We start from the raw sequence: 27669 nt of genomic DNA, 5'->3' as shown, positions 1-27669 counted from the left end.
GCCGTACTGACCTAACAAACTGGCCGAGAGCCAACAGGGCAGGCCGGCCACAGACATATGGGAAGGACGTGTCCCGGCCTCTTCCACCCAACAGCCTGGCTTAGCCCCCGGCATGGGGAAGGCTCTTAAGGAACAAAGGTAGCACTAGTTAAGTGCAATGCAATGGTGCTGGGTCTCAAAGAGCAGGTTTTGAAACAACACAGTGTGGTATTTTTGTAAAATATAGAATCAGGGTAGCGTCAGCTCCGGAAGGGACGTGCGATGGAGGGAAAGGGGGAGATTGGGGGGTTCTGCCGTGACTGTGCACGGGTCTCACCTGAGAAACTAAAAGAAAGGGACAGCAAACAGACGCACTGAAGGGGGCGTGAGCTGGGACCCAGGGAGGTGACAGCCCGTCCTACAGGGAAGGAGATCAGAGCAGACAGGAGGTGACCTGCCTGCGGAGCTGAGCCCGTCCTGAGGCGCTCAGCCCCTGGGTGGGAGGTGAGCGGCGGTTTCTAAAGGCCGAGACGCGGGACTCTAAACCCAGGCTGTGCAGCCGCCCAGGCCTGCGTGGGGTCCCCACCTGCCTTGGGTGCAGCGTCGGCCTGGAGGACTCAGACCCCGCAGGGAGAGAGCCCATGTGTCCGCTGCCCCCTGAGTGAGTCACAGATGGCCACGCGGTCCACGCCCTTCATGTGTGGGCAACAGAGAAGCAGAACGTCTGTGGGGTGGAGTAACTGATCTCCCCAGGCAACTCTGTCACCACCTCGGCTCAGGAAAACCCCTTCTTCGGGATGCAAGAGGCACCCCCACAGCTCAGAACCTCGGAATCACCTTTCCTCAGGACCATTTCAAGCCCACCCACACTTTCACTGAACCGATCAATCCAAAACGTCGGTCTCGAGTGACGCAGAGGCAGTGCAGTGCCACCTGGGCTTGCCTGGGCAATCTGTCCTCGGGGGTCCCAGCACGGGAGACCTGCAGGTGAAAAGGACCGCTCTGGTACGGCGCCTGTGAGTGACCCTGTCACCACGGGGACCTCCCCATCACCTCCCCTCCATCATAAGCAGGGGCCTGCCCAGGAGCCCTGGCGAACCACTCAGCCTCCTGAGCGCCCGGCCAGGGCTCCAAACCGCACGCACCTGGGCGCCCCGGGCTAGCATGGAGTCTGACCCAGCAGGTCTGGGCGGCCCGAGATGCAGCACCGCGAACCAGCTCCCAGGGGACGCTGCAGATGCCGGTCCACAGAACACACCTGAGAAGCAAGAACTTGGAGGGCACTCCCACACGCCTCTGCTCCTGAAACCCAAGCTGGTGGGCGACGCTCTGTGCTCCCTTTACAGATCAACACAGGGGCCGAGTTTCAGCAGCTCCCTGCCGGGCCAGCACCTGCTGCGGCGCCCGTATTCAGGAATGGGACCAGGCAGGCGCCCACCTCGCCCGCCCTCACGCTGAGCTCCCATGACAAGTGAGCTCTTCTCCAAAGACTGAGTCACACCCCAGCTGGCCCAGCTGGGCAGGGGGGGATCCAGCCCACCCGAGGCCTGCGGTCCCCCCAACTACATCGTCTCCCAGCTTTCAGCAGGATCAGAGGGAAGCGCAGACCACTTCCTGCCTGTGGGGAGAACCCAGAACTTCATTCTTCCTCCATGAACCCCTGTCATCAATCTTGAGCCAAATGCAGAGCTGCCGTCTCGGCAGCAATAACGAATGTGTTCACTGGCCACCCTGGCTTCTCCCCAGACCTCTGTTTTAAAGAGCTGGTTCCTCGACCCCAGCAAAATGGGTTCAACAGCAGAAATGGCTCTGGGACACGGGGGAGGCTGGGGATTTTCCCGGAGGCACTGCCAGCCTCAGGAGACACAGCAGCAACCTAGAGAGAAGCTGGGAGAGGGACGCACACGGCACAGTTCCGAACATGCAGAATGGCTGCAAATGATAACCTGATTCCAGGACCACGACTAAAGGCAAAAGGCCCCACCTCGTGTGCAAGTGAGGGAAGAAAGAGGCAGAGACCAGGATGCTGGACTTTGGACCAGCCTCTGCAGATTCTGTATCGCGTGTCCTGTCTCTGAGGTGACCGGGGGGACCTCTCACCAGGCAGCCAGCTGGCCTCCCGCAGACCCTGCCTAAGCCTCTTCCCACCCCAAGCTGGCCTGTTCCCTCCCACCGGTGACCACCTGGACTCTGCTGGTCTTCAGCCCCAGCATCCAAGTGCCCTTCCTCTGGTCATACAGGACTAAGGCATCCCAAGACCTCAGCCAACGGGCACACCGCACTCCCCAGAACACAGTCAGGGATGGGCTTGGCCCAATTAGAGCCAACAGCTTCAAGGAGGCTTTGCTAGGGAATGCGTAATGAGACAGGCACACTTTCCCCTGGCTTTGACCCAGAAGGGATACAGTTGGAAGCTGCCCATCTTCCTACCACCATGCAGAACCTGGAGATGAAGGCACTGGGTCAACAGAGCTAAGAGAACACAGTTTAGCCACGCTGTCTGTCATGCTGGATCAAGCCTTACCTGAGGCTGGCTACCTCTGGACCTTTCTCGTCAAATGCACAAATGAATTCCATTTTGTTTTTAACCCACTTTGAGCTGGGTTTTCTGTCACTTGCAGACTCAATGTCTGGCTGTCACTCCTGGTGCAGAGCACCCCAGAGCTCCCCCCGGCTCCAGGATAAAACCCTCAAACCCTCAAAGTGGTACCCAGACTCCTGATGTGCAGACCCCACCTCTCATGACCCAGATGCAGCTCCCACACTTCTGCTTCACCTTCCAATGAGGCCACTCCTTTGTCCCAACCATCCCCACCACCTGACATGCCCTCCACTTCAGTCAGTTCCACTCCACCGCCCAGACTCATCAGGAAAACATTCTTTGTACCCTCACTCCCTGGCCGGAGTTCAGCCCTTCCTCTGGGCTCCCACAGCTCCCTGTGCACGTGACAGCTACAAGCCCTTACCCCCTGTCAGGAAGTTGTGGGCTGTGCCCGCCTCTCTGCCCCCTACCGAGGAGCTGTAGCGTGGCCAGGTGCTGTTCACGGCCATGGCCTCGTGTCCTGCACAAAACCTGGCATATGACAAGGAGTCCCTAAACCTTCACAGAACGAATAAACAACTGCAAACGTGTTTATGTAGGCATGATGGAGCTGAACAGAGAGCTTAGTGAAGAGGCATAAAGTCAGGAGAACTGGGAACAGGCTGTTCTTGCAAAAACATTCCACCTCCAGCCACTTAACTGGGTGGAAAAAGAGAGTTTCCATTAAGGCTTACATTAGCCCGGCAGTCCTGGGTCACCAAGAACCCAATTACTGCGATGTGGCCTTGCGGAGGGTGAGGGCCCGAGAGGAAGGACTCAGCTCTGCAATTAGGGGCTTATGGGGACAGCCCGCCTTCAGAGCAACGTTCCCACACCTCGCGGGCCGAGCGCCTTCACACGGCCGCCTCCGGGGCGGGGGCCACCGGGAAGGAAAGCAGGTCTCCCGGATCCCGAGGGGCCTTAGGCATGAACACAAAAAGGCTGGAGCCCAGAAGCCCATGTCTAACAGAAGCAGCCCTTGTCTCCCCTTTGCCCCGGGTGATCAGAGAAATGTGAGAACCACAGGAAAAGGAACTGTCTGTGGGAAGGACGAGAGGAAGAAAGACTTCAAGGTGAACTTAAAATGTCAGGTTTACCATGTAAACCGCCTAGCGAGCAGAAACCAGGACGCGGGAGGGGCCAGCTCCTTGCTCAAAAGGATGGCCGAGCCTTTAGGGACGAGTGGTGATGTGGTCGACTTCTCAGGCAGAAAGCAAGTGGGTTAGCTCAGTCAAGCCACCTCTAGGAATGCATCAGGAAGAAAAGCCCTCAGGGGCCCGAGACGGGGGGGTCGGACTGCGGACGCCGGGGCGCCTGCTCCCAGTCTCTTCCTCTTCTGATCCACCCCTTATAGTGTCTCCAGGCTTCCTCCCCAGAACGCAGGACAGTCCTGGTCCTCCACCGCTCCCAAAACGAAGTCCAAACCCCTCCCCACGGCATCGCACCCCCACCCTCCACTGCAGAGCTCAGGGCCAGCCGCGGTCACACCTCTGTGCCTTTGCCAGGTTGTGTCCCTCCAGGAGCTCCACATCCAGTGACTACCCCCTGGTGCCCAACACACCGCACTTTCTGAGCCACTGCAAACCTCCCTCTTCCGTGGCCCTGTTCAGAAGGCACCTGCCCCTCCTCCAAAGCCCTGGCCCGCTGCAGACAGAATAGTGGACAGACGGGAGGCTTTGGGGGATGATCACAAAACGTCCCCATGACCTTGGGCACACACTCTAACTTGTTCCGTCCTTCACCACTTCTGCTCTGCAGAGGGGTCGGAACCAGGCCCATCGTCCTGACAGCTTAACAAGCGGCTGCATCAAGCAGCAGTCTCGCGGGAAATGCTGCCGCATCTCGCATTCCCAGCCCGTCACCAGCACCTGCGCTGGGGAAGCGGGAGCACTTGGTGTCGCTCAGTCTCCCGCTCGGCAAGTCTGCGCGCGCACCAGCCCCGCGCCGGCCGCAGGGTCGGGCAGCCCCCCACCTCCCGAGTTTACTGATCAAGCAGCTGTGTGGGTGTCTCACTGCTGGATTATAAATTCCTAAAAGGCAGAGGTCAAGTCCTACCATTCCTGTGCCTCCAGAGGGTGGCCCGGCACACGGAGGAGACCCCACAAAAGCATGCTCGCCTGAACGGAACCGAATCAAAACAAATCCCGAAAGCCTCAGTTATCTGCCAGCATCGAGGTGTGAAAGGGCCTCATTAATTAACTATTCGGATGAGAGGGGCCACATACCCCCCAGGTCACCAGTTCTTCAAGAATCCAGACGTGAAAACATCCGCTTCACGGCAACCAGGCACGATCGAAGCTCGGAGACCCTGAATTCACTGCTCCGGCATCACCACGAACATTTCTAAGGTCGCTGAGCATTTAAAATAGATACTAATTAGGTGAATTATAACAGAACTTCAACTCTACATAAAACCTCAGGATGGCAGCTGGACAGGGCCAGCAGCACAGCCTGACTCAACCACCCCCCTCCACGCCTGCTCTGAAAAGTGCCTCCCGATGTCGGCCAGCGGACAGCCCGGGCTGGCCGCCGGGAACCGGACCAGTGACCAGTGACCACGAGCAGGAAGCTCAGAGCCCACAGGAGGCTGGGAAGCACTGCTCAAGTGACTCAGAGTGAAATTACAATGCAGCCGCGTGCCAGAGGCAGAGGGGGGCCAAGCAGGCTGGGTCAGGAGAACATGCCTGCCTGGGGACGTGCTAGGGTGCCAGGCGCCCCGGGGACCCTGAGGGCCAACACCGTGTAGCGGGAGCTCTCCTGGAGCCCCCAGACACGTGTCCATCACCCCTCTGATGAACAGCTGGACTACACCCCTGAGGCCAGCTGCCCCCGACCCCTAAAAGGATCTTTCGTTCTGCTTCAGGTTTTCTCAGCCCCCTTAGCTCAAGTCCCTGGCAGTCACCGCATCCTAGTCGAATTCATCCTTCCCTGATAGCAGATCCTTTGATGTGAGCAGTCTGTTCCCTGGATTTAAGGATGGCTTGTCTGTCACATTCCTGCCAGTCAACTGTGCTGGTTCCAAGTAAGTAGCTAAAAGCGGTTTCAACCACTGGTCATGAAAATCCATCATTAGTTACTGATAAGAGAAAAAAAGTCCAGAAAAAATGGAAGGTGGAGGCAGGGTGAAACCCGAGAGAAACTCAGAATTATCTAAAAAAAAGCCACATCTATTTTACATACAGTAGTGTGTATCTGCTAACCCCAGACTCCTAATTTATCCCTCCACACCCCCTCCCCCTTTGGAAACCATAAGTTTGTTTTCTACGTCTGTGAGTCTGTTTCTGTTTTGTAAATAAGTTCATCTGTATTTTTTTTAGATTCCACTTATAAGTGATATCATGTGATACTTGTCTTTCTCTGTCTGACTTACTTCACTTAGTGTGATCATCTTTAGGTCCATCCATGTTGCTGCAAATGGCCTGAAACTAACACAATGTTGTAAGTCAACTACACATCAGTTTAAAACAAAGTCACACAGATGTCTCCCCTTGTGTCTGCCAGCCGCGGTCAAGGCCCCTGGAGCCGAGCGGTGTGATGCATCCCACCGACGCGGAGATGCAGCGAAACCTCAGGAGGACAAGCCCGAGGAGGTTAACACGGTAAGAGAGAAATGTGCTTTCTGAAGAGAAGACAGAAGCGGCGGTGGGAAAAATAAGGCGGGTGAAGCAAATCTGGCTGGTCCCTGTGCAGTGAAACTTGTATTAATTAGTCTGATCGGTAATGCCCCACCATATCCGGGGAAGTCCAAAGTGTGCTCTGCTGGGAAAATAAGAAGATTAAATCATTAAGTCATTTTAAGAGAAAGAACGGATTCTCTGTGCACCTGCCACAGAAACGCTCCACGGGGAGGGAACCTGGGACCAGCGCGCAGAAAACACTGGAAGCACAGTGCCCTCTAGCGGCCTGTCTCCACCTGTAAAAGCAAGCGAGGTGCAGTCTGCAAAGGTTTCACCTCAACATGAGAATCTGGCTGCGGGGCAGCTGCCTTCCCAGGCACGTGGCTTTGGAGATGCTGGAAGCCACACGTCCCTGGTGCTGGCAGCTCCACCCAGCATGTTGGGGACACTCAGGCAACAAAGGAGAAGGACCTTCAGGACCCACTTGGGCTCCTGAGGCTAGGCCTTTGGAGGGAAAGCCCCAGAGGAGCAGCTGGGAGCCAAAGGCACGTGGAGCTTCCCTCCCGGCCAGCCCAGACCAAGCCAGGCTCCCCACCGCATACACACAGCCCCACTGCACCTGCTCTGTTCCACCCCTTTCCTTTCTGGTCTTGTCACATTTGAGGTGCATGTGAGTCTGCGTTACTGGATTAATGTCCACGGTGCTTGTCTCCCCAGCCCCCTGCACGGGGTCCAGCCCAGAGGACGCACTCAGAGACAGCTGGAGGGTTAATGGTGAATTCGTGAAGGGATGACTGAACAAATGTTTCAGGACCCTAACATCCCTTTCTGGTGTTTCTTTCTGGAACTCATTGGAGCTACTCTCTACTTCTTTGGGGGGCTCGACAGTATGGTGAATAATGTCCCCGTTCCCCCAAAGTTGTCCACGTCCTTCTCCTTGGAAACTGTGACCTTACAAAGCAAAAGTGACTCTGCAGGTGTGATTAATTCAAGGATCCTGTGATATGGGACGTTATCCTGGATCGCCTGGGTGGGCGCAGTGCCATCACCAAGGTCCTTACAGAAGGGATGCGGGGGATCAGAGTGAGAAAAGGGCAACGTGACAATACACGCAGAGACAGACTGGAAGGTGCAGGCTCCTGGCTTCAAAAACGGAAGGAGACACAGGCCAAGGAATGTGGGCACGTCTGGAAGCTGGAAAAGGCGAGGAAACGGATTCTCCCCTGGAGCCTCCAGAATGAAAGCCGCCCAGCCGACACCTTGACTTTAGGACTTACGACCTCCAGAACATAAGATGTTAGATGTGTGTTGTTTTAAGCCACGCAACCTGTGTGTTCCAGCAGCCACAGAAGACTCACCCAGCCTCGGGACAGCCCCAGCTTCCGCTCGCCAGTTCTAAAAGCCCAGAACCTTCTTCAGCTGCACCTGTTTTACTGAGCACCTGCTCTGTGCGAGGCACCAGGTAAGCTCGGAGGACACAACTGTCACTGAGACAGGCACGCCTGGGTCCCGCGAGCAGAACAGACAGAAGCACGAGTCGGACCAAAGCCGTGGATGAAAACACAACCGTCCCCACACGTCACAGGTCACGGCTCACGCGACAGGGAGGCCCAAGGAGGGTGGCTGCCCAACAGCAAATCCACAGAAACATACCATCTTACGTGCAAAAGAGCAGGACAGCCTCACGAGCTGCAAGATGAGAAGTCGGGGCTTCTCGGCACGGCAGCCTCGGGCGCAGGCGGAGTCGGGGGTCGGACCGCCCAGCCGCCCCTCGGCCTGGCTGTCGGATGTGCTCAGGAGAGCAGCCAGGGGTGCGCTCATCGCCTGACCCTGTCGGCCCCAGCTTTGCCCCACGACCTCCCCCTGCCCCGGGGACTTCTGTGTGTCCTCTCTGTCACAGAAGCACCGGTCTTCTTCATCCTGCCAGGATCCTGCCAGGAATCGGTCACCCCATGGCAGGTCCTCGGGGAGCAGACTGGCCATTTTCAAATGCTTACAGCGTCCGCCAGCTCTTTCCCCAGGCCATCATTCACTAAAGTCACTAAAAATAATAAAAACTAGCCCCAATGTCAGAGTTGTTTCCAGGGCTCTGGACCCAGGCTCACCCGTCTACACCCGGTGTTGGGAGCATGTGAGCAAGTCGATGAAGAAAAGAATGCTCCTCGCAGGAAACCGGTCACCTTTTGCTGCATCCGGACACCCCCCCTTACCTCTCCCACGCGTGCCCTGACCTGAGGACGCGGGCCGGGGAAGGGGCAGGGTGATGGGGAGGGAGGAGGGGGACTCAGGCAGGTCCGGGTCTCAGCACCACCTGGGTGTGTGACCTTGAGCAAGTTAACTTCTCCCAGGGCTGCTTTTGTCATTAGTAGAAGTGGAGACACAACCTTAATGAGGCCGTCCCTGGAAGCGGGGGAGAGAGACCCCCGCCAAGCACGCAAACAGGCCCCGAAGGAGGGCGGAGGGCCAGGCCCTGCGGCCCGAGCCTGAGACTCCAATCCAGGGCCCCCCGGCCCCACGGCTCTGCAATGGGCCCCCGACCCCGGCGTTCAGCCTGGTGTTCATGCTTCCGTCACCAAGCCTGACTAACAGGACCAGCTGAGCTTTCTGCCTCTCCTCAAACAACTGCTCCCCTAGCTGTAAAGCCTAGCTACCTGCTGATATTACCTCTAATTTTTAAAGCCACATACAGACACCCTTTCTATCAACACGAACAAGCAAGCCATGCAGTTCCCCAAGCGCCTGGGCACCTTCATCCTCCCGGGGGTCCACCCGACGCCTCCCTTCCCATCCCGGGGAGGACCTCCCGCCAGGCATCCCAAGCTGATGGCAGCCTCCCCTGGGAGCCCCAGCGCCCTGGGAGCAGACAGACGTGGAAGCCTGGGAAGAACTCACTACGCATCACGGGTAGAGCCGTATCCCCCAAAAGACACGCCGGGGTCCTCACCCCCAGTGCCCTGAATGGGGCTTATTTGGAAATGGGGTCTTTGCAGGTGTGCGCAAGTCGAGATGAGGTCGTAGGAAGGGCACCCCAGTGGCCGGTGTCCTTAAAGGAGGAGAAGACGGAGACACTGAGACTCAGGGAAGATGGCCAGAGGCAGAGACAGAAGGACGGGGCCACAAGAGCCGGAGCTCGGAGCCACGGGAGCTGGGAGAGGCAGGAAGGACCCTCCCCGGGAGCCTCCCAGGAGGAGCGCGGCCCTGCCACACCTTGGTGTGGGGCTTCTGGCCCCCAGACTGTGAGAGAGCACGTTTCCATCACAGAAGCCCCTCCAACTGCGTACAGCCCTGGGACACTGAGACAGCAGGCTGCCCCGGGCTGAGCCCGGACCACTCAGCAGTGAATAATATCACAATTAGACATGCAAAAACCAGCGGTCCCAGACAGCGACACGCCCAGCACGGCGGCCTGGGCCGTCCTCTACGCCACGGGAGACGGAACACACCGCAGGGCGGGAACGACAGGCCTGGGAGCGCTCCTGATCCTCCAGTCCTCCTCCGAAAACGGGGGAGGCACCGTGGCCGATCCACCTTGCGGGCGGCACGTGCCGGAGGGGTTTGAGGGTCTGCGCGCAGAGGGCTGGAGCAGATGGGGGTTGCTGACCAGGTCTCTGGCAGGCGCAGGACACACTCACAGCTCCCGTACGGAGCCGGTCCAACAGGCGTCCTTCAAAACGCATCCTGGGCTCTGCTGTGCGTGGCCCAGAGTACTTGGAGGGGATCCCTTGTGTCTTACTGGGCCCCATGGGTCTCCAGGCCTGAATGAGGTGAGCACAGGGGATTTCTGGGCAGACAGGGCCGGGGTGGGCTCGCAGGACGAGCACTGAGGACTATGGATCAACCGACAGCAGGTCTACAAGGCATCCACCTGACTCAGCTGGGGAGGCTCGGCTCTCTCTCCCCCACCCCTACCCTCCACCCCTACCCCCTGCAGCCCCCTCCCTGGCTTCGCCCTCCAGCCTCAGGGTTCCAACCTCAAGCACCAGGCCTGGGCTCCCACCCGTGCTCAACCTCGCTGCCCCGATCCAGTAGAGCCTGAGCTGCACACCCGCAAAAAGGGCAGCAGGCCATTCAGGAGCTGATGGGTAAGTGAACAGTGCTCCATCCAGATAACAGAATATCCCCCAGAACTAAAACAAAATGAGCTATCCAGCCATGAAAGACACAGAGGAAGCCTAAATGCATGTTACAAAGTGACAGAAGCCAATCTGAAAAGGCCACACACTGGAGGATTCCAAGTCTCTGACATTCTGGAAAAGGCAGAACTATGGAAGCAGTAAGAGCAGTGGCTGCCAGGGGATGGTGGGAGGAAGGATGAACAGGTGGAGGAGAGGATTTTGAGGGCAGTGGGACTTCTCTGTGTGACACTGTCATGGAAGATACGTGTCATCATACAGTTATCCAAACTCACAAAACGTCCGACACCAAGAGTGACCCTAACTTAAACTCTGGACTTAGGGTGACAAGGATGTGTCAGCGTAGGCTCTCTGGTTGTGAGCGTACCATTCTGCTGGGGTGGGGGCCGTGAGAATGAGGGGGGCTGTGCATGTGGGGGGGTGTATGGGAAATCTCTGTATACCCTCTGCTCAATATTGCTGTAAACCTAAAATTGCTCTAAAAAATAAAGTCCTTTTTTTTTTAAAACGCCTTCAGGGTCGCAGGGTTTGCATGTGTGTGTTCTGGGAAGATTCTGGGCACCCGTATGCCGAGGGCCCCAGAAAAAAAAGGTCAGTGGTTGCCAGGGGTCCTCCCTTCCGTTGGTCCCCTACTCCTGGGGTGGGGGTCGGGTGGGGGTCCTAAGGACACTGTCCCTCGTTCTCAGCCAGGGACAATGTTGCCTTCCAGGGGCGTGTGACAGTGTCTGGAGACACTAGAGGTTGTCACAACTGGAAGTAGGAGGCGCTACCGGCGTCAGTGGATGGAAGCCAGGATGCTGCTCAACACCTGCGATGCCCGGGACCCCCGCTGCCCCCCACGGAGAATCACCCAGCATGAAGCGGGCAGAGGGCCCAGGTGGAGACCCCACTGGGGCGCACTCGGGAGCCCCCGAAAGGCTGGACAGGCGAGGGCTCGGGACACCGCACAGCCGGGGGACCTCCGCAGGCAGCCCAGGACCTTCCCTCACACTTCCACTCCGTTGGAATCCCCCGGGGCCACAGCCCTACGCTCCCCTCCTCCTGGGGTCATTGCGTGGCTTAAACCCCATCCCGCGCTCTGCAGACTGTAAGTGCAACTAACTACAGTGCGGGCATCTTTCAGCTTCAAGACTAAGGTGGGGCAGGGTCCCTGCCGCCAGACCCTTCAGGGGACAGGCTCCTTCCTACCTGCTGCCACCCAGCCCCCACCTCCAGGGAGCCCACAGGGTGGGACTCCTCGGCACACAGGCCAGCCTAGGCTTCTCTGTCCCTCTGCTTTCTGGCCCAGTGTGGACACGAGGTGGCAAGCCCCACAGCCGTGTCCATCCACCTCCGTTATCACACTGTGTACCGGGCCCTGGCAGACGCTACCCACCCACACACCCTCACCAGCCAAGCCAGTGGCTGCAGCAGGAAGCTGGGAGGCACGGGGAGGAGGCAGTGAGCGACGTCCAACACTCCCTCCTCCATCCCGCACCTGCCTCCATCCTAGGGGGCAAGGTGCTAGCGGGGGTCACTGTTCTGCCCCAAAGGCTAGGATCAGCCTGCCCTGGTCCTTGCTCCCTGGGGCTGCCAGCAGCTCAGCCACTTGCCCGAGGCCTTGGCCTCCCACCTCTGGTTGCCCTAGCAACCGGGCACCCTCCCTCCCCAAGGACGCCACAGGGCTCCGGCAGGGTGGGGGCTCTGGACACTGGTGACAGCTGGGGGCAAGGCAAGGACAGCCGAACCAGCCAAGTGTACAGCCAACAGCCTGAGCGACCAGCACAGCTGCCGCCTGGAGGCTCCGCTGACCCAAGCCCAGGGTCACAGCACCAAGAGACCTTCTCCTGTCAGCCATGTGGACGGCAGAATGAACCGCAGAGGCCCGAACAACAGCGCCTGTTCCGATGCAGCCAGGCCTCCTTTGGTCCACCTGCTGGAAGCCTCGTGCCAGCCTGAGATGTCTGGTCCCTTCTCATGCTTCCCAGAGCCCTTCCAGGACGCCCACCCTGAAGTCCCCTGGGTGACTGGCATAGCACCCCACTTTGTTCCTGCCCCAGACGTTATTATTTCATGTTTTAATAAATTGTCTCCAACTTGAACACACGGTCCCTGAGTACAGGGTCCCTTGTCTGTACCCTCAAAGCCCAGCTCAGGGTCTGGCACATAGTAGGCTCTCAAAAGATGTCCTCAGAATACTTGGTAAAATATGTATCGTAAGCATACATCCTCTTCCTCGGGGTTGTGGACTCATGAGAGAACATGTAAAATGATAATCACAGGGCCTTCAGCAGATACACTGTGAGAGTTCTGTGGACCTACTGTGTGCAGGGCAGTCCCTGGCATGGCTGGAGGGGAGGGACCTGCAGCCTCCTGCACCCGCCTGCTCCCTGCCTTTCAGAGGGACGTTCCTTCCCCTCCCCAGACGCCTCTGTGCCTTCTACGAGTGATTAACACTTCTGTGCAAGTGTACCCCAAGTTCAAAGGCTCGTCCCACCTCCCCCACTGCACAGAAACTTCTGTTTGGAGAAAATAATGGGAGGGACACATCTCAGCTCTTGGTTCCCTTCATTTCCCTTTATTTGGAGCTGGCGTCTGAGAGGTGAGAGAGTCAGGGGCCGGGGAAGAGTAGGTATGGCTGCATTAATTCACTGATTTTAACTTTTAATTTCCTCCACTTAGTAAAAGAAGCCTGATTTCTCGATGCATGTTTTACAGTGTAACCATGTAACCATGATGGGATTTGGCTCCATTTGCACCTGCTCATTTACTCATCCAACGAATACTTAGTGGATGTCCACTAATGTCAGGCCTGGCGCTGGATCAGCGGGCAAGGACTCACACCCAGGTCCTGCCCCTAAGGGCCTCAGCATCCAGGAGACAAATAATGGAGGTATGTGAGGAAGCCAAGGACCCAGGAAGACAATTCAGGCAGGCTTCCTGGAGGAGGAAACTTTGCAGTCACATCTTATAGGAGCCTGGCCCACAGGGTGTAGGGAGAAGCTGCCAGTCTCCATCCCCACATTCCTAGCAGGCAGGGGAGGCATGTCCTTCTGTCCTGGGTCGCCCTGTAGCAGGAGGCTGGCTAACAAGCCAGGAAGACAGAGGGTGCTTCTGAAGTCCCGTTTAGCTAACTGCCAGCTCTTCATTTTCAAGTTCCCTTGTCTTGTCCCATTCCACACCCAACTTGAAATCCCCCAACCCAGAAAGGCCCGCAGGGTGGGAACAGAGACTACAGGCATGTGCCACGGAGGACGGAAGTCTGCCTCTATCGAGGGCCTGCCTACCCACACCCTCATACCTGAGCTCACTCAGGCTCCCGACAGCCAGGGACCAGGGTGCCACTACAGACCGGCTGATGGAAGCTTAGCAAGCAGGCGACTCAGCCAAGGAGGCAACTAAATGCGGACTTTCCTATTGGAACCAGGGCCACCCAACTACAAGGTCCTCTCCACAAAATAAGAGATATGGGGAAGTCACGGACACTGAAGAAATCCTCAGAAAGCTTTTATGGTCCTGGACGCCAGAGGCAGGTGCTAGCCAGGAGAGGGATTGGGGAGACAGAACAGCAGTGGGCAGTGATACAGAGGAGGCAGCTTGGCTCTCCCAGGTCTTGCTCTGGGCAGGCGTGGACGGCCACAGGGGTCCTCAATAGAGCGAGTGGACTGCCTTGGTCATAGGCACTTTACCAGTGAGGAAGATCAAGGTCACGTGACTAGGAAGAAATGGAGCCAGGACCTAGCCTGCTTACCCCAAAAAAGTTGGACATCCAGAACAAACACACACTCGTTGACCTGAGCCAAGCACAACTTCTGAGTCCTCACAGGCAGCAGACATCAGCCAGGAAGGAGGGGACAAAACGCACCGATGACCAGAGCTATTCCAGAAAAGACCTTAGGGTGAAAAGACAGATCCGGGGGGCTGATCAGCAGGCTGTGGGGGTGGGGGCAGGTGGCCACAGAGCCACAACAGAGGGGGGATCTCAGCTCGGATCCCCAAGCTTTCAGAGCCCGGGGATCCCTTTTCTAACAGCAAATTTAACAGACCTCCTCCTTGCATCAGCAGCTGTACTCTTCAGACAGAGAAAACACATTCAGCACAGCTTTTAAACTCGTTTTCTGAAGTCCAATGGAAACTGTGAAAAACTGGAAAACAGCGGTATATATATGAGCAAGACACCTGTTTATTTGGTCCCCATGATTATTTCCCCGAGAGAACGCCACAGACGTGGACGTCCCTAGGTCTTGCATGAATTACGCCAGGGTCCGGGAAGCGGAGGAAATACTGGGTGAAGCAGAGCTAAACAGCTGTCTTTTTCTGCAGGACTTCTCAGAGCCTTGACTGTACTCACGTACTCTGTGATTCTCCCAGGGGAGGGCAGAGAACGCAGTCATCCACCCCCCCCACCCCACCCCCAGTAAGAAAAAGCAAGAGGCACAAAGCCCAGCACAGCCCCGGAAGGGAGGGCAGGACCCGCCTCTCCATCAGCCACCAAGCCCTTTCATCCCTGCCTACTCCCAGCGTCGCACGGGAAGGGCCACTCGGCCTGGTGCCATCACTTTCTGCCATGGATAGTGAGGTCTACTGTCCCTGACGAGCTACTTCAGAGAAGGAACTAAGAGCCCCCCTGCATTCAATTTCCTTAAGGCCCTCCCTCAACTGCTGGTTTGTCCTCTCGGAACGTACCCACACACCTGTGACAACCTGCTCAAAGGAATGTGAACAATCAACGCAAAAATCAGTCTGTGATCTCCCTGAGGGCAGGGCTCCTGTCTCGGTCACGTGCGGACCCGGGCACCAATGTCCCTTTCTTTAAGGACATACCAGGCAGAGCCCAGGGAAGGTATGTGTTCTTTATTCCATCGGAGAGAGGAAGGAGCACTTATGGGGAGCTTTCTTGGTGTCAGAGGCGCAGGAGCATTTGAATAACTGTCGTCTCTCTCTGTCCCCCAGCAGGTCCCGGGAAGATGGCCTTCAAGCCTCAATCAGAGGCTAAAAGCACCAACTAACATCCTGACTCCCATTCCCATTTTCTGTGTGACCTCGGGCGGGTTAGTTCGCCTCTCGGTGCTTCGGTTTCCTCTGCTGTAAAATAAAGTTGTTACGAGGACTGCAAGAGACAAAGCACGTTAAGAGACTGGAACAGTCCCTGGGCCCCAGGGAGCTCAGCACACCTCGGTTGGACCACTGTGCCCATTTCCCAGGCAGGAAAATCGAGCGTCAGAGTGACTATGCCGACTGCCAAGACTGGTGCTAATAAGGGCAAGGCTGGACTCACCCCCAGAGGGCCCAACGCTAAGCCCCTTCCACTGACTCTGCTTCCGAAGAAAAGACAGACAGAATCTCTTCCCAGAGGTGACGAGGAAAGCCAGCTGCTGGCCAAGAACAGCCAGTTAAAAGGGAAAGACAGAACCAAAAGATCCTTAAAGAGAAATCCATTGTATCAGATACCCCCAAAAAAATCCAAATTGCAGCTTGTCCCTGAAAATGCTCCCAACACCATTCTTCTATTTAAGCCCCAAGACCCACACGACCCTCTAGAGTGATGCAAACTTCCCAGCGTGCTTCGTTCCGCAAATCAGGCGCCTGTCCGTCTGGGCAGAGGCGGATACCAGGGCCCCCTTCCCCACTGTCCTCATACCAGGTCCTCGGCACCTTCCTGGGGAAAGTCAAACGGCTAGCCCAGGGTCCACGCCGGTCTAAATGACCCTCCTCCATAAAGCAGAGAAGGAATGAGGGCCGGCCGGGTTTAGCACCTGCTGGAAATGCTAAGAAAGAAACAGGGGCACTCACTGGTGAAGAGGGTGCAGCCGGAGGAGGCGTTTGAAATGCAGACGAGCGTGAGGCTGGTGGGCACGCAGGGGGACACAGAGGAGACACACAGCACAGTCACAGAGGGGCGTGGGCAGAGACCACGCCATGACTTGCAGTTTGAGGGGAAGGCCCCTTTGGGGTGACTCTGAAGAAGACCACAAAGGATCCAGCTGCCGGGAGGACTGGGGTGTTTTTACATGATAGGGGTCTGCTAACCACAAAGTATTATTTATATCTTTGCTGCCAACGGCTTCACGGGCCAGCACACTGCTCCCCAGGAAACCAACCCACAAGGCACAAAGAAGGAAGGAAGGGAGGACCCATTCCTGTGTGTGACTTAAGACGTGTTTATCTGGCTCAGCAAAAAACTGAACAATAGACTTTGGCCTCCGATCAGCCTTCGATCTCAGCCTGGGCCTGGAGACCCGGCTGCGGGGCAGGTGGACAGGAGGGTCTGCGAGTGGGCACAGGCCTGGTTCATTGTCCCAACTCCGAATAGAATGCAGGCCCGCATCCTCCACGCCGCATCTCCTGGACGCTGACTGGGTCAGGAGGACCAGTGCTAACGAGGGACACTTGTCACGTGTTTCCACGACAACGGAAATCAAATAGCAGAAACAAAGCCGCAGCGGGAGCTGAGGCTGCCCAAACTGGCAGATTTGCTTCCTGTGGCACTGGCTACTCAGGGTGGGGGACCAAGGAAGATGCCAGAACGGAGAGGGGGTGGGGGGGTGCGGGCAGAAGCAGAACCACACCCACCTTTGCCTGAAACTCCTCCTCGATTTGGCCACTGGACATACTGTCCCACCTCAAAGCTGGGCCAGCCACCTATTGGCTGGGTGACCCGGGTGGGCCACCTGTCTGTGTCTGGTTCCTTCGTCTGTAAAATGGAGTTGATGACAATGACCAACCTCACGGGGTTGCCGCAGGGATAAATGAATTTGTATGGTGCCCAGGAAGAAGCGTCGCTAACTCCTATTTATGTTGGTTATTCGCAATCCTCCCATCCCAAGGGAAACGCATGTTCCCTGTAGGTGTGGCTTGACTGACGGGCCAATTTCCAGGTTTGCTCAAGCAGGGAATGCGTGAGCCTAACAGGGACGATGGACCCGGAGTGGGCCCTCTGCCGGCAGGGCCTCTGGGGCAGCCGGCAGTCGTGGGACCCACCCGCCTGTTCCCACAGCTGCCTGGTGGACCCACCTGAGCCCAGGCAAAGGCATCAGCAGGACGGGGTCCCCAGACTCGGTACAAACCATTGGCCATCCAGAGTCGAGATCCAGTTCCCAAGGTAGCAGCTACGAGGAACCCAAGGCCAAGGCGGTCCTAAAGCTGATCCTGGTCTAACCGTCCCTCGATTTGGGCCACCTGATGTAGGAGCTTATTAGGGGTGAACTGTGTTCCCCCAAAATCCAGGACCTCAGAAGATGACTGAATTTGGAGAGAGGGTCTTTAAAGAGATGACCAAGGGTAAATGAGGTGATATGGGTGGGCCCTAAACCCACCCAACTGGTGTCCTTTTAAGAAGAGGAGATGAGGACACAGACACACACAGAGGGACAACGACATGAGGACACGGTGGGCAGTGTCCGTAAGCCAAGGAGAGGGGATGGGGGATATGGCACAGTGGTAAAGCTCACGCTTGGTGTGCACAAGGTCCGAGGGGGAATAAAAACTTAAAAAAAAGCCAAGGAGAGACCCCAGCCCTGCTGAGTTCTAAGAAAACAAAGCGTTAAGTTGAAGGACAACGTGTGTCAGGAAAGAGGGTGACCTGGATGGTGACTTTGTTTTTTTTTATTTCTCCCCCTCAGTTCAGTTGCATTTATTTATTTTTTTATTGAAGCACAGTTGATTTACAATGTTGTGTTAGTTTCAGGTGTACAGCAAAGTGACCCAGTTATACACATATATTTTCCTTTCCAGATTCTTTTCCATTGTAGGTTATGACAAGATACTGAATACAGCTCTCATTATAATAAATAAATAAACCTAGTTACTGCCCCATCAAAAATAAAAAATTATAATGAATATAATTCCCTGTGCTCTACAGTAGGTCCTTGCAGTTTATTTATCTTATATATACTGGTTTGTATCTGGTAACCCCAAACTCCTAATTTATCCCTCCCCCTCAATCCTTTCCCCCTTCGGTAACCACGTTTGTTTTCTGTCTGTGAGTCTGTTTCTGGTTTATAAATAAGTTCATCTGTGTCATTTTTTTTAGATTCCACATATAAGTGATATCATATGATAACTGTCTTTCTCTGTCTAACGTGATCATCTCCAGGTTGGAAGGTGACTTTGAACCAGAAGATACACTGGAGCCGTCGGCCTATATACTCAATAAACGTTGGGATGTCTCACCATTTTCATTCTTCCTGGCCGTCTCAGGATGGCCTCAGACACGTCTCTCGGGAGGCAGGCCGGGTTCATGCCCACAGGGGCTCTGAGGGCCTCGCCCAGCGCCACCCCAGGAAAAGCCCGAGGAACGCCACCCTCCTTCGTCTCCCGCAGCCCCAGTCAGTTCGTGCAATCAGTCAAACCTGGGAAATGACGGACAGAATAACCTGCAAAGCTGACGGATGCTTCAGAGCCACATGACTCAGAGCCAGGGACCCTCCCAGCCCCGCCAACCCCCCTTCCAGGTCAGGACATCGGACATCAACCTCTGATGGCCTCTAGATCCAAAGCTCCAGACGCTCCTAAGCCCGGCCTCGGGGAAACTCGCAGGGCCTCTCGACAAACGTCAGCCTGCTGTGCCCTCTCTGCTCAGCTCACGTCACCTCCAGGTCCAGGTCCCGTGTTATTCCCTCCACAAAGCACGTCGAAGGGAAAAGGAATCCAGGGCTGGGAAGACCAGGCCACCCGGAATGACACACCCCCTCACACAGAACCATGACAGTGACCCGACTGTCACCACGTAACCAGGAAGGTGTGGCCACATGCTCGGGGGGCTGGCGGTGTCCTCTAGACCAGGAGCAGCTGACGGCCGGGTCCCCAAGAGCAGAGACCCTGTCCTTTCTGAGCGTGGACCCCACACAGAGCAGCCTCGGAGGAGTGACCAGACCAGAGGCCAGCTGTGACAGCGCTGGACCACCACACACGCCCACAGGCAGGGGTCTGACCCTGGGGACCGCCACGCCCCGGGGAGCGCTCTCCACCCCGACCATCCCCACTTGCCTGCCTCCTAACTGCAAGGCGGAGGGCAGGCCTGGAGGAAACGCAAACACTTGCCAAACAAGTACAGCCCATCCCCACTGATCGCAGACTCTGCATCTGCCAATTCGCCGACTCACTAAAATGACCTAGAACCCCGAAATCAGTCCTCCTAACATGTACAGGGCATTCGCAGACACATGCAGCAGAACGGCAGAAAATCAGGATTCCCCGTGGCCACTGAGGGCCACGTTTTGCACGTTTGTGCTTTTTGTGGGTGAGGCCACCGTTGAAGCGGCCCCAGGCGCAGTGAGGTGCTGTCTAGGGTTCCCACGCACGGGAACGCTGCGAGCGAGGGGCCTCGCGGGGAAAACGCGTGTCCGACACGCTTCATTCAGGCACGAGTCACAGTGCTGGTGGCCTGGAGTTCCACGTTAAGGAGCCAGCAATATACACTTAATAAGGTGTCTCTGAACAGAAGCACACATAAAACACGGTGACAGAGACCAGAAACCTTGCTCTGCGTTCCCCCCAAGCAGCGTTCCAGCATTTGCTAATTCGGGGTCTGTGGCGACTTCAGAGCAGACGGCGTTGAGGAAGGAGACATCCGAATCCCGCAGCCCACTCTGGCCACCTTGTCAGTGGGGTCCCTCCGCTTTCTTGTCTTGAGACACATCAAACCGCACCGCCCTGGCCTGCGCCCGAGAACCCAAGTTGATTCCGACCCCCGTGTAGGTACTGACATCTACCGCAGCTCTGTTACCCGACGGCTTCACCCAGCAAGTCCCGCTGGGTGTGACTCCCTCGAAGCCCTGGCCTCGCACACCCACACCCGAAACACCGGGACACGGACCCCAAAACGCCCGCCCCCACCACCTTTCTCACCACCGGTTGCTTTCGCTCCCAGCTCAGCCCCAGCTTCTCCTCCTCACACGCTGACGAGTCTCCTACTGGGAGCAGCTCGCCTCGCCCCAAGTATCACAGCCGAAGATGCCCCTGTGACAGTCAACCACGGAATTCTCACGTGAGAAGCCACTTTTCGTTTCTGAATGTCCTCTCCCCCTTCTCAGTCCATGAGCAAGAAGATCTCCTCCCGCGACAAGTGGAGAAAGTGTCGCTGCAGAGGGAAGTGCGACCCGCGACGGCCCACCCACCCCCCTGCCTCACGCTGAGCAACACACCACGAGGAGAGCGACAAGTGCTATTTAAAACCAAGTGACAGCAGCCTTTGCATCTGTTTGATGACACATCCTCCGTACCTGTCAAACAAGCAGAGTGAGACCTTTCAGAGGAGGGGATGACGGCACCTCCTTTCCAGCCAGCACCCCCGACGGCAAGTCTGTAAGGTTCTGGGTTTCCACCCGACACCCACATTCCGCGGCGACGCCGTCTCTCCTCCCCCAGGAACAAGAATGGTCACGCTACCAGCTCAGAGAACGTCCCGAGGTGGCAGAGAGCGGCGGATACGTCAGAAAAAACTGCTGTTTGTCTTGCGACTAAGAAAGTGCAACAGAATGAAATCACAGAGCAGAAAGAAGTTCATCTAAAAGGGTTTGTCGGTCTGTAAGCTGTGGGCACTTTGCAAACACAAGCTTCACACAGTCTTTGTCAAAGGAAAAGAGAGGGACCAATCCTCCTGCGCCCTTTTCCTCCAAAACCAAGAACAGTCTTCCAGAAGAACCACGGAGTGTGCAGAGTCAAGGTGAAATATGATCCACTGTGTGTTTATGATCTATCCCATCACTCTCTCTTCTAAGAAAGTAATAATCATGGTAATAATATACTAACTACTATGTATAAAGCAGACAAACAGCAACGCCCCCCTGGGGAACACAGGGAACTACATTCAACACCTCGTAACAGCCTATAATAAAAAAGACTGTGAAAAGGAACATTTATATCTATGCATAACTGAATCACTGTGCTGCACACCAGGATTTAACACAACATTGTAAACTGACAATAGTTCAATTAAAAAAAATTTTTAAATAGTAATAGGGTTTTAGACATTTACAACGTCCAGAGGACTATGGGTTGAATATTGTCCCCCCAAAATTCACATCCACCCAGAACCTGTGAATATGATCTTATTTTTTTAACTAATTATGTTTTTTTCTCTTTTTTGTTTTTTAGGGGGAGAGGTAATTAGGTGTATTTATTTATTTATTTGCTTGTTGATTTTAACAGAGGTACTGAGGATTGCACCCAGTTGCACCAGCTAAGCACACGCTCCACCACTGAGCACAACCACCCCCCAATTCACTCTTGTAAAGTGTGCAATTCAGTGGTTTTCAGTATCCTCACAAAGCTCTGCCATCATCACCATAATTCATTGAAGAACATTTCCTTTTTCCTTTGGGGAGGAGACCAGGGAGAAGGTTACTAGATTTATTTAGATTTATTTGTTATTTCTTTTTAAATGGAGGTACTGGGGATTGAACCCAGGACCTCGTGCGTGCTAAGCACGTGCTGTACCACTGAGCTATCCCCTCCCCACTCCCGACTTTATTTGGAGATTGGGCCTCTGCAGATGTAACCAAGTTAAGAAGGGGTCATACAGGACTCGGGTGGCCCTACTGGTGTCCTTATAGGAGAAAGGCAATTTGGAAACAGACACACATAGAGGGAAGAAGAGACAACAGAGGCAGAGGCTGGAGTGCTGTGTCTACAAGCCAAAGACACCATGACACCACACCCACACGGACTAGGAAAAGGCAAAGAAGGGTCCCCCCACTTCCAGCCCCCCACTCCCAGGTGTGAGGGCAGAGACAGGATCCCAGCTGAACTTCAGACACACTGTAAACTAGAAAGTGAGCACCCCAGTTCTAGCCACCGGTCCTGAGCGTGGCTGAGGTCTCACCCCTGAATCAGACAAAGTGCTGAAAATTCAGGCCTTGGACCATGGTCACGAGTGCCCCCTTGGATGCCCCCTAGGACACAGCGAGCAGCTCGCTCCGGGCTGAGACCCAGCACGAGCCTCGTCTCTTGTCCCTGGACGCTCTACAAGCACACAGCTTATTTTTAGCAGCCGTTTCTGCTCTGCAGTCACTTCATTCGTTTCAGAGCCAAATAACTCCATTATAGGTGCCTTGACTGGCTTGTAAAATTATCCTTCACCCTAACAAATACTGTGACGCCACCGTGCACTGCAGCCTGCCTGGCACATTACATTTTTCAAAAAATTATTGGCTTAGCTAACGATCACAAATCCCTTAATTTAATTTGCTCCTAAATGTGTTTAATTTCCCCACAAATGGAACTACAGGCTTACAAGCCGAGCATTTTGGCCAGGTTGAGACAAGCAGCAAAAAAAAATGAGAGAGGCCACCAGCATCAGGGGCTGTCCAACAAGAACTCGGCCGCCTGCTCTCACCCAGCTGCCTGCCTGAGCATCTGACGGAGTCACCCTCACCCACATGCTGACGCTGTCCCATCACCTGCTTAGGAAAACTGGCGAAAGCAGAGAGAGGCAGAGTGACTCGCCTGGCCAGATTTAGCAGGGAGGGAACCGTGCGGGCAGAGCTGGGAGCCAGGCACCAGCGTCGCGGTCAGCTCCCTTCGCCACCTGCCCTCCTGCCTCGAATCAAAACTCAGCCAGAGGAAATCCACGTGCAGCCCAGGCACAGCCTCACCCTCTCCTGACTTCCAAAGTGACAGTGGTCCCACTGAGGGATGTGACACAGGTGGGTGGCGGGGCTGCCTGGTGGGGCTGGGCTGAGCTGTGGGTGCCCAGCTGGGCTCCAGGCACATAAAGTTCAAAATCAGGCAAAGCCTGAAAACGTAGATGAGCATGTGCGTAAGTGGTAACCACACAAGAAAAGGCACAGATGTTAAGGGCACGTTCAAGGGGGTGGTGGGTCCCCTCTGCTGGAAGAAGAGCCCCAAGGGGGAGGGGCGCAGGCAATGTCACCCAAGCCCAGACGCAGGACCACAGGAATTTATTCATTGCTCTATACACTGTACATACTCTTCAGTAAGTGCAATATATTCCACAATATTTTTTCACTTTTTAAACATAGAATTTACCATTTTCACCATCTTTAAGCGTACGGCTCGGTGGCACAAAGTCCATCCGCACTGTTGAGCAACCATCACCACCATCCATCCATCCACAGAACTCTGCATCTTCCCAAACTGAAACTCTGTCCCCACTAAACACTGACTCCCCACGCCCCCTCCCCCAGCCCCCGGCCCTCACCATCCTACATTCTGTCTTTAGAATCTCACTATTCTCGTCACCTTGCCTGAGTGGAATCACACAGTACCTGTCTTTTTGTGTCTGGCTTACTTTACGCAGTGTGATGTCCTCCAGATTCATCCCCGGTGGAGGGTGCATCAGAATTTCCCTCGTTTTTCAAGGCTGAATCGTATTCCCTTGTATGGATAAAGCACATTTCTCTTGTCCATTCCTCTGTCCATGGACACGTGGGCTATCTTCACTTTGGGGCCACTGCTAGCAAAGCTGTGTCACGACATACTTTTTAACTCCTGGGTTCCCAAGAAGGAGGGAGCTTGGGACAAGACACACACTAAGTACCTCCTGGGCACCAGGCCCTCCATCCTCTCACGGGGAAGATAACGGTGACTGTTTATCCACACTGACCACATTATGTTCTGATATTCGTTTCAGGGAACCCCTGTAAAAGGCACAGGGAGCAGTAACAGATACTTTAAATGGCCATTGCTCTAAGAACATTCTAGAAAGTAGAACATGTCATACAAACGTGGGGGTCTTTTTAATTGTTGGTTTAAACCAGGGATTGGCAAAGTGCAGCCAGGGGGCCAAACCTAGCCCACCACCCCCTTCTGTGGAGAAGGTTTAACTGGAGCACACCCACACCTACACGCTTGTGTATCCTCTCTGGTGGTTTTCATGCCACAAGGGCAGAGTGGGGTCATTTCTATAGGAACCAGATGGCTCAAGAAGTCTACAGGATCTGTTCTTTGGACCTTTCCAGAAAAAACTGCCGACTTTTCAATGATTAACAGAGATCATAACACAATCTCTTAATATTTTTAAGGCATGGATTTAGGACTGGGGTGACAGCAGGAACGGGAACTCCTCTGGCATTCTCAGAGTCGGAGCAGGCTGGAGTCGGAGATCTCTCCTGGGTCTACCAGCGACAACTGAGCAGGTCCGGCGTCACCTGCCTGTCCCCATTCTCACCACCTCTCGGGTAACGGAGCTTTCATGGAGCACCCGCAGTTTAACCTGACTTCTCCCTCCGACCAGCAGATTTCACTCACAACCTCACTGGCTGGAAAACCTGACCACCAGCAAGTCAGAGGCCCGCCGAGACGGCATCAGTGTCCGAGAGCTGCTGCAACAGGCGGGCACAGCCTGGGAGGCTCGACACAACAGACGTTCACTCACTCCCAGTCCGGGGGCCGGAAGTCTGGGATCGAGGTGCAAGCAGGACCGCACGCCCTGGAGGCCCCGGGGAGGGCCCTTCCTGTCTCTTCCTAGTGGCTGGCGGCGGCCAACAGCCCTTGGCCGGGGGCTGCACCCCTCCTGTCCCTGCTCTGTGCTCACACGGCCTCCTCCCCACATGGGCCTGGGTCTCTCTGCCCCTCCTCTTCTAAGGGCCCCGGTCATGCTGGATTAGGGCCCATCCGACTCCAAGATGACCTCATCTTCACGTACGTATTATTCACTTCTGCAGAGATCCTATTTCCTGAAATGGGCACATTCACAGGCCCCAGGGATCAGGACTTGAACACTTCTTTCGGGGGCGCACAACTCAAGCCCTAACAGAGAAGCCGTATGTTAACAAAAGCAAAGTGCTCCTGGTCTGAGCATCGTTTATTAAGTGCAGTGCGGACCATCCACACGGCTCCTCCCATCCAGAGGGGACGTGGGTAGCTGCCTCTCTCCCCTTCCCGCTGTGGCAAAGCTGGACACACAGAGCCGTGCTCGCTCACCACCATCACCTGCCCACGTGCTCACTGACACACGGCACCACTGACCCGGCACATGTCAAGGTTGGGCCGACACGGCTTCCTTAGTGGCCAAACGCCCAGGGGCAGAGTCACAGGCTATGTGCAGCTACAGCTTAGCCAGCAGAACATTCTCCGCTGTGTTATTAGTCCTGCCAGTGCCTATAAACAGCCTGAGCGGAACAGGTCTTCCGGGCCCTCTCTCTCTCACTTTGTAAGAATTATATAGATTTTGCAGCAGGGAATTTGCAGCCACGAAGCACATGTCTTTTATTACCCGGCACCTGTCAAACGAGACCTTTTCTACTACTTGGCAGACGGACTTTTACGGCTGCCTGGCTGAAGTGTCATGGAGATCTACGCTTCTCCCCTGCGCGGCTGTCACTCAGCACAGATGGAGCCAGGAAGCCAGCCGCCGCGAGGGAGAGCCACAGACCGCCCGGGACCGGAGTCCACAGGCGGGACAGCAACAGCCAGACCCAGCGCCCGAGAGGGCCGTGAGGGTGGCTCAAGCGGAAGCAGTGCCCGGCCTCGGCTTCTGTTCCCACGCCTCTGCCCAGTGTGCTCCTCCATGCGTGTGCCTGGTGACAAATGTCTGCACACTTAGATGACACCTGGCAGCTCACGAGGCTCTTTTCACACATTATCGAGTTTAACTCTTGAAGCCATCCTGGAGGTCGGTGAGGGAGCTGCTACCATCAAACCCCTTGTTCAGAGAAGGGAACGAGGCTGAGCCCAGCTCAAGGTCACCAAACCAAGAGGGGACAAGTGACCCAGGTCTTGTCTCTCTCCCCGCCAACTATGGAGTCTTAAAGGGTGCAGGACATCATTGTTGGGGAGGGGGTCTGTTGGCATTTCTTCTTATTTAAAGTTTAAGAAAACAGAAAGGGCTAAAACATACCCCAAATCGAGAGAGTAGACTCTATGTCATAGATCAGGGGTCCGCAAACTACGGCCGTGAGGGCCAAATGCGGCCCCTGGCCTGACCTGGTAAATAAGCTTCGTTGGAACACAGCCAGGGCCAACCGTTCAGCATTTCCTACGGCCGCTGGCTGGCTGTCGCGGCAGGGTTCAGCAGTTGCCACAAGACTGAAATATTTCCTGACCCTTTACAGTAAAAGTTTGCAGACCCCTCTGTAGATGATGACTGGGAAGCAGAGGAAGGAATTTGGGTGAGTCCAGACCCTGGCACACACCCAAGGCCCTGAACGCCCACGACATCAAAACAGAAACTCCGCACAGGGCTCATTCCCAGAGGGAGCATCCAGAACCAAGCCCTGCCGGAGACACCAGAGGCTGAGCCTGAGGCTCCAACTGCTTGGGCACTAAAATCCACTCGCTCCCCGTTCCGGCTGGCTGAGCCCGCATTCAGGGCAGAAATCTGCCGCCTTTAATAGGAATGAAGCACCAATTTGAGTTTGATTTCCAGCTTGACTCTCTCCAGGGCTACTGTGGTCCCCGAAGTTCCTTGCAACACGCTCAGAAATGGGGCTTAAAATTGAATAACTCCAATGCTGAGGAGAATAAAAGCAATCGTGGGGCCACCGCAGCGGTAGGGACGCTGCCTCAGGGGGCCTTTTAGCGCTGGAGAAATCTAATCGGCCTCCAAATGCCATCTGCACTGTGTGCGCCCCCCGCTCACATTTTCACCTGCTGGATGTTTTTACACCGGTTCAAAGCGTGGGAGGACATTCAAATCTAATCAGACCGGAGCTAACCTTGAGAAGGGGACCGTCCACTCTTGTCCAGTGTCTGCGATGAGAAAAGGGAGGAGGAAAGGAGTCCCTTTTATGCTGACTGGCCACCGCATTCACAGCTGGCAGCGTTCATTTCAACACCCGCGTACACTGTGCTCACAGAAGTCGGCCACAGGGACCTACAGTGAGAAGGCTCACAGCAAGAGACCTGGCTCCCCACCCCCTCTCGGGGGCCTCAGTTTCCTCATCTGCAAATGGGACTCAATTCTCATTTGATTTCTTTTGGGAGGAGGCATGAGACAGAGCACAGCCTCGGAGCCAGAGAGCCTGGCCCTACAGCTGGGGACCCTAGTGCTGGAATCGTCCAGGTTTAAGTACAGTCCACAGCCCACCCCGGCGACAGGACAGGACACGCTGGCTGGGGGTGCACTTGGGACCTAACTCGGAGGAGGGGGAGGGGAGGCAGTTCCCTGCGATGCTGTGGGGACATGAGCCACACACGCCGCGCAGGGTCACACCAGCGCCAAATCTCTGGGCCAGGCCTCCCCAGACCAGCCCTGTTGTCTCTTCCGAGGCTCGCTCACCTAAGCCGAACGTTCCCGCTTGAAATAACGCAGCAGGGTCTCTTGCTCACCACCTGAACAATTCCGACCGGCGCCTCTCCCACTCAGAGCTGGGACGCTCCCGCCATGAGGCAGTCAAGAGGATTTCTTTCACATCTCACCCCGTTCAAATGCAAGGCCCTGACCTGGCTTCCGTCTTGGTTTGGGGGGTTTTACCTG

The 27669-nt window shown here is 55.6% G+C and overlaps 1 protein-coding gene across 4 annotated transcripts in view; it reads right to left on the bottom strand.

Moving 5' to 3' along the window:
- The window catches only part of PARVB (parvin beta), a 93295-nt gene that overhangs the window by 50123 nt on the left and 15503 nt on the right, over positions 1 to 27669 (bottom strand). The window contains exon 1 of one of the 4 annotated variants that reach the window (XM_010960178.3): positions 20139 to 20359. The exons of 2 other annotated variants lie outside the window; for them this stretch is intronic. Coding sequence is in view for 1 of the 2 variants with exons in the window: in XM_074375672.1 (XP_074231773.1) it covers position 16083 (1 nt within the window). In the remaining variant the exon portion in view is untranslated. Of the gene's footprint in view, positions 1 to 16082; positions 16204 to 20138; positions 20360 to 27669 lie in introns of those variants that run through there. One more of the 4 variants, XM_074375672.1, reaches the window with a different exon arrangement.

This window comes from Camelus bactrianus, chromosome 12, assembly GCF_048773025.1.
Source record: "Camelus bactrianus isolate YW-2024 breed Bactrian camel chromosome 12, ASM4877302v1, whole genome shotgun sequence".
Classification (NCBI taxonomy): Eukaryota; Metazoa; Chordata; class Mammalia; order Artiodactyla; family Camelidae; genus Camelus; species Camelus bactrianus.
Note: the sequence above shows the minus strand (reverse complement) of the source record. Positions and strands in the feature narration are given on the sequence as shown.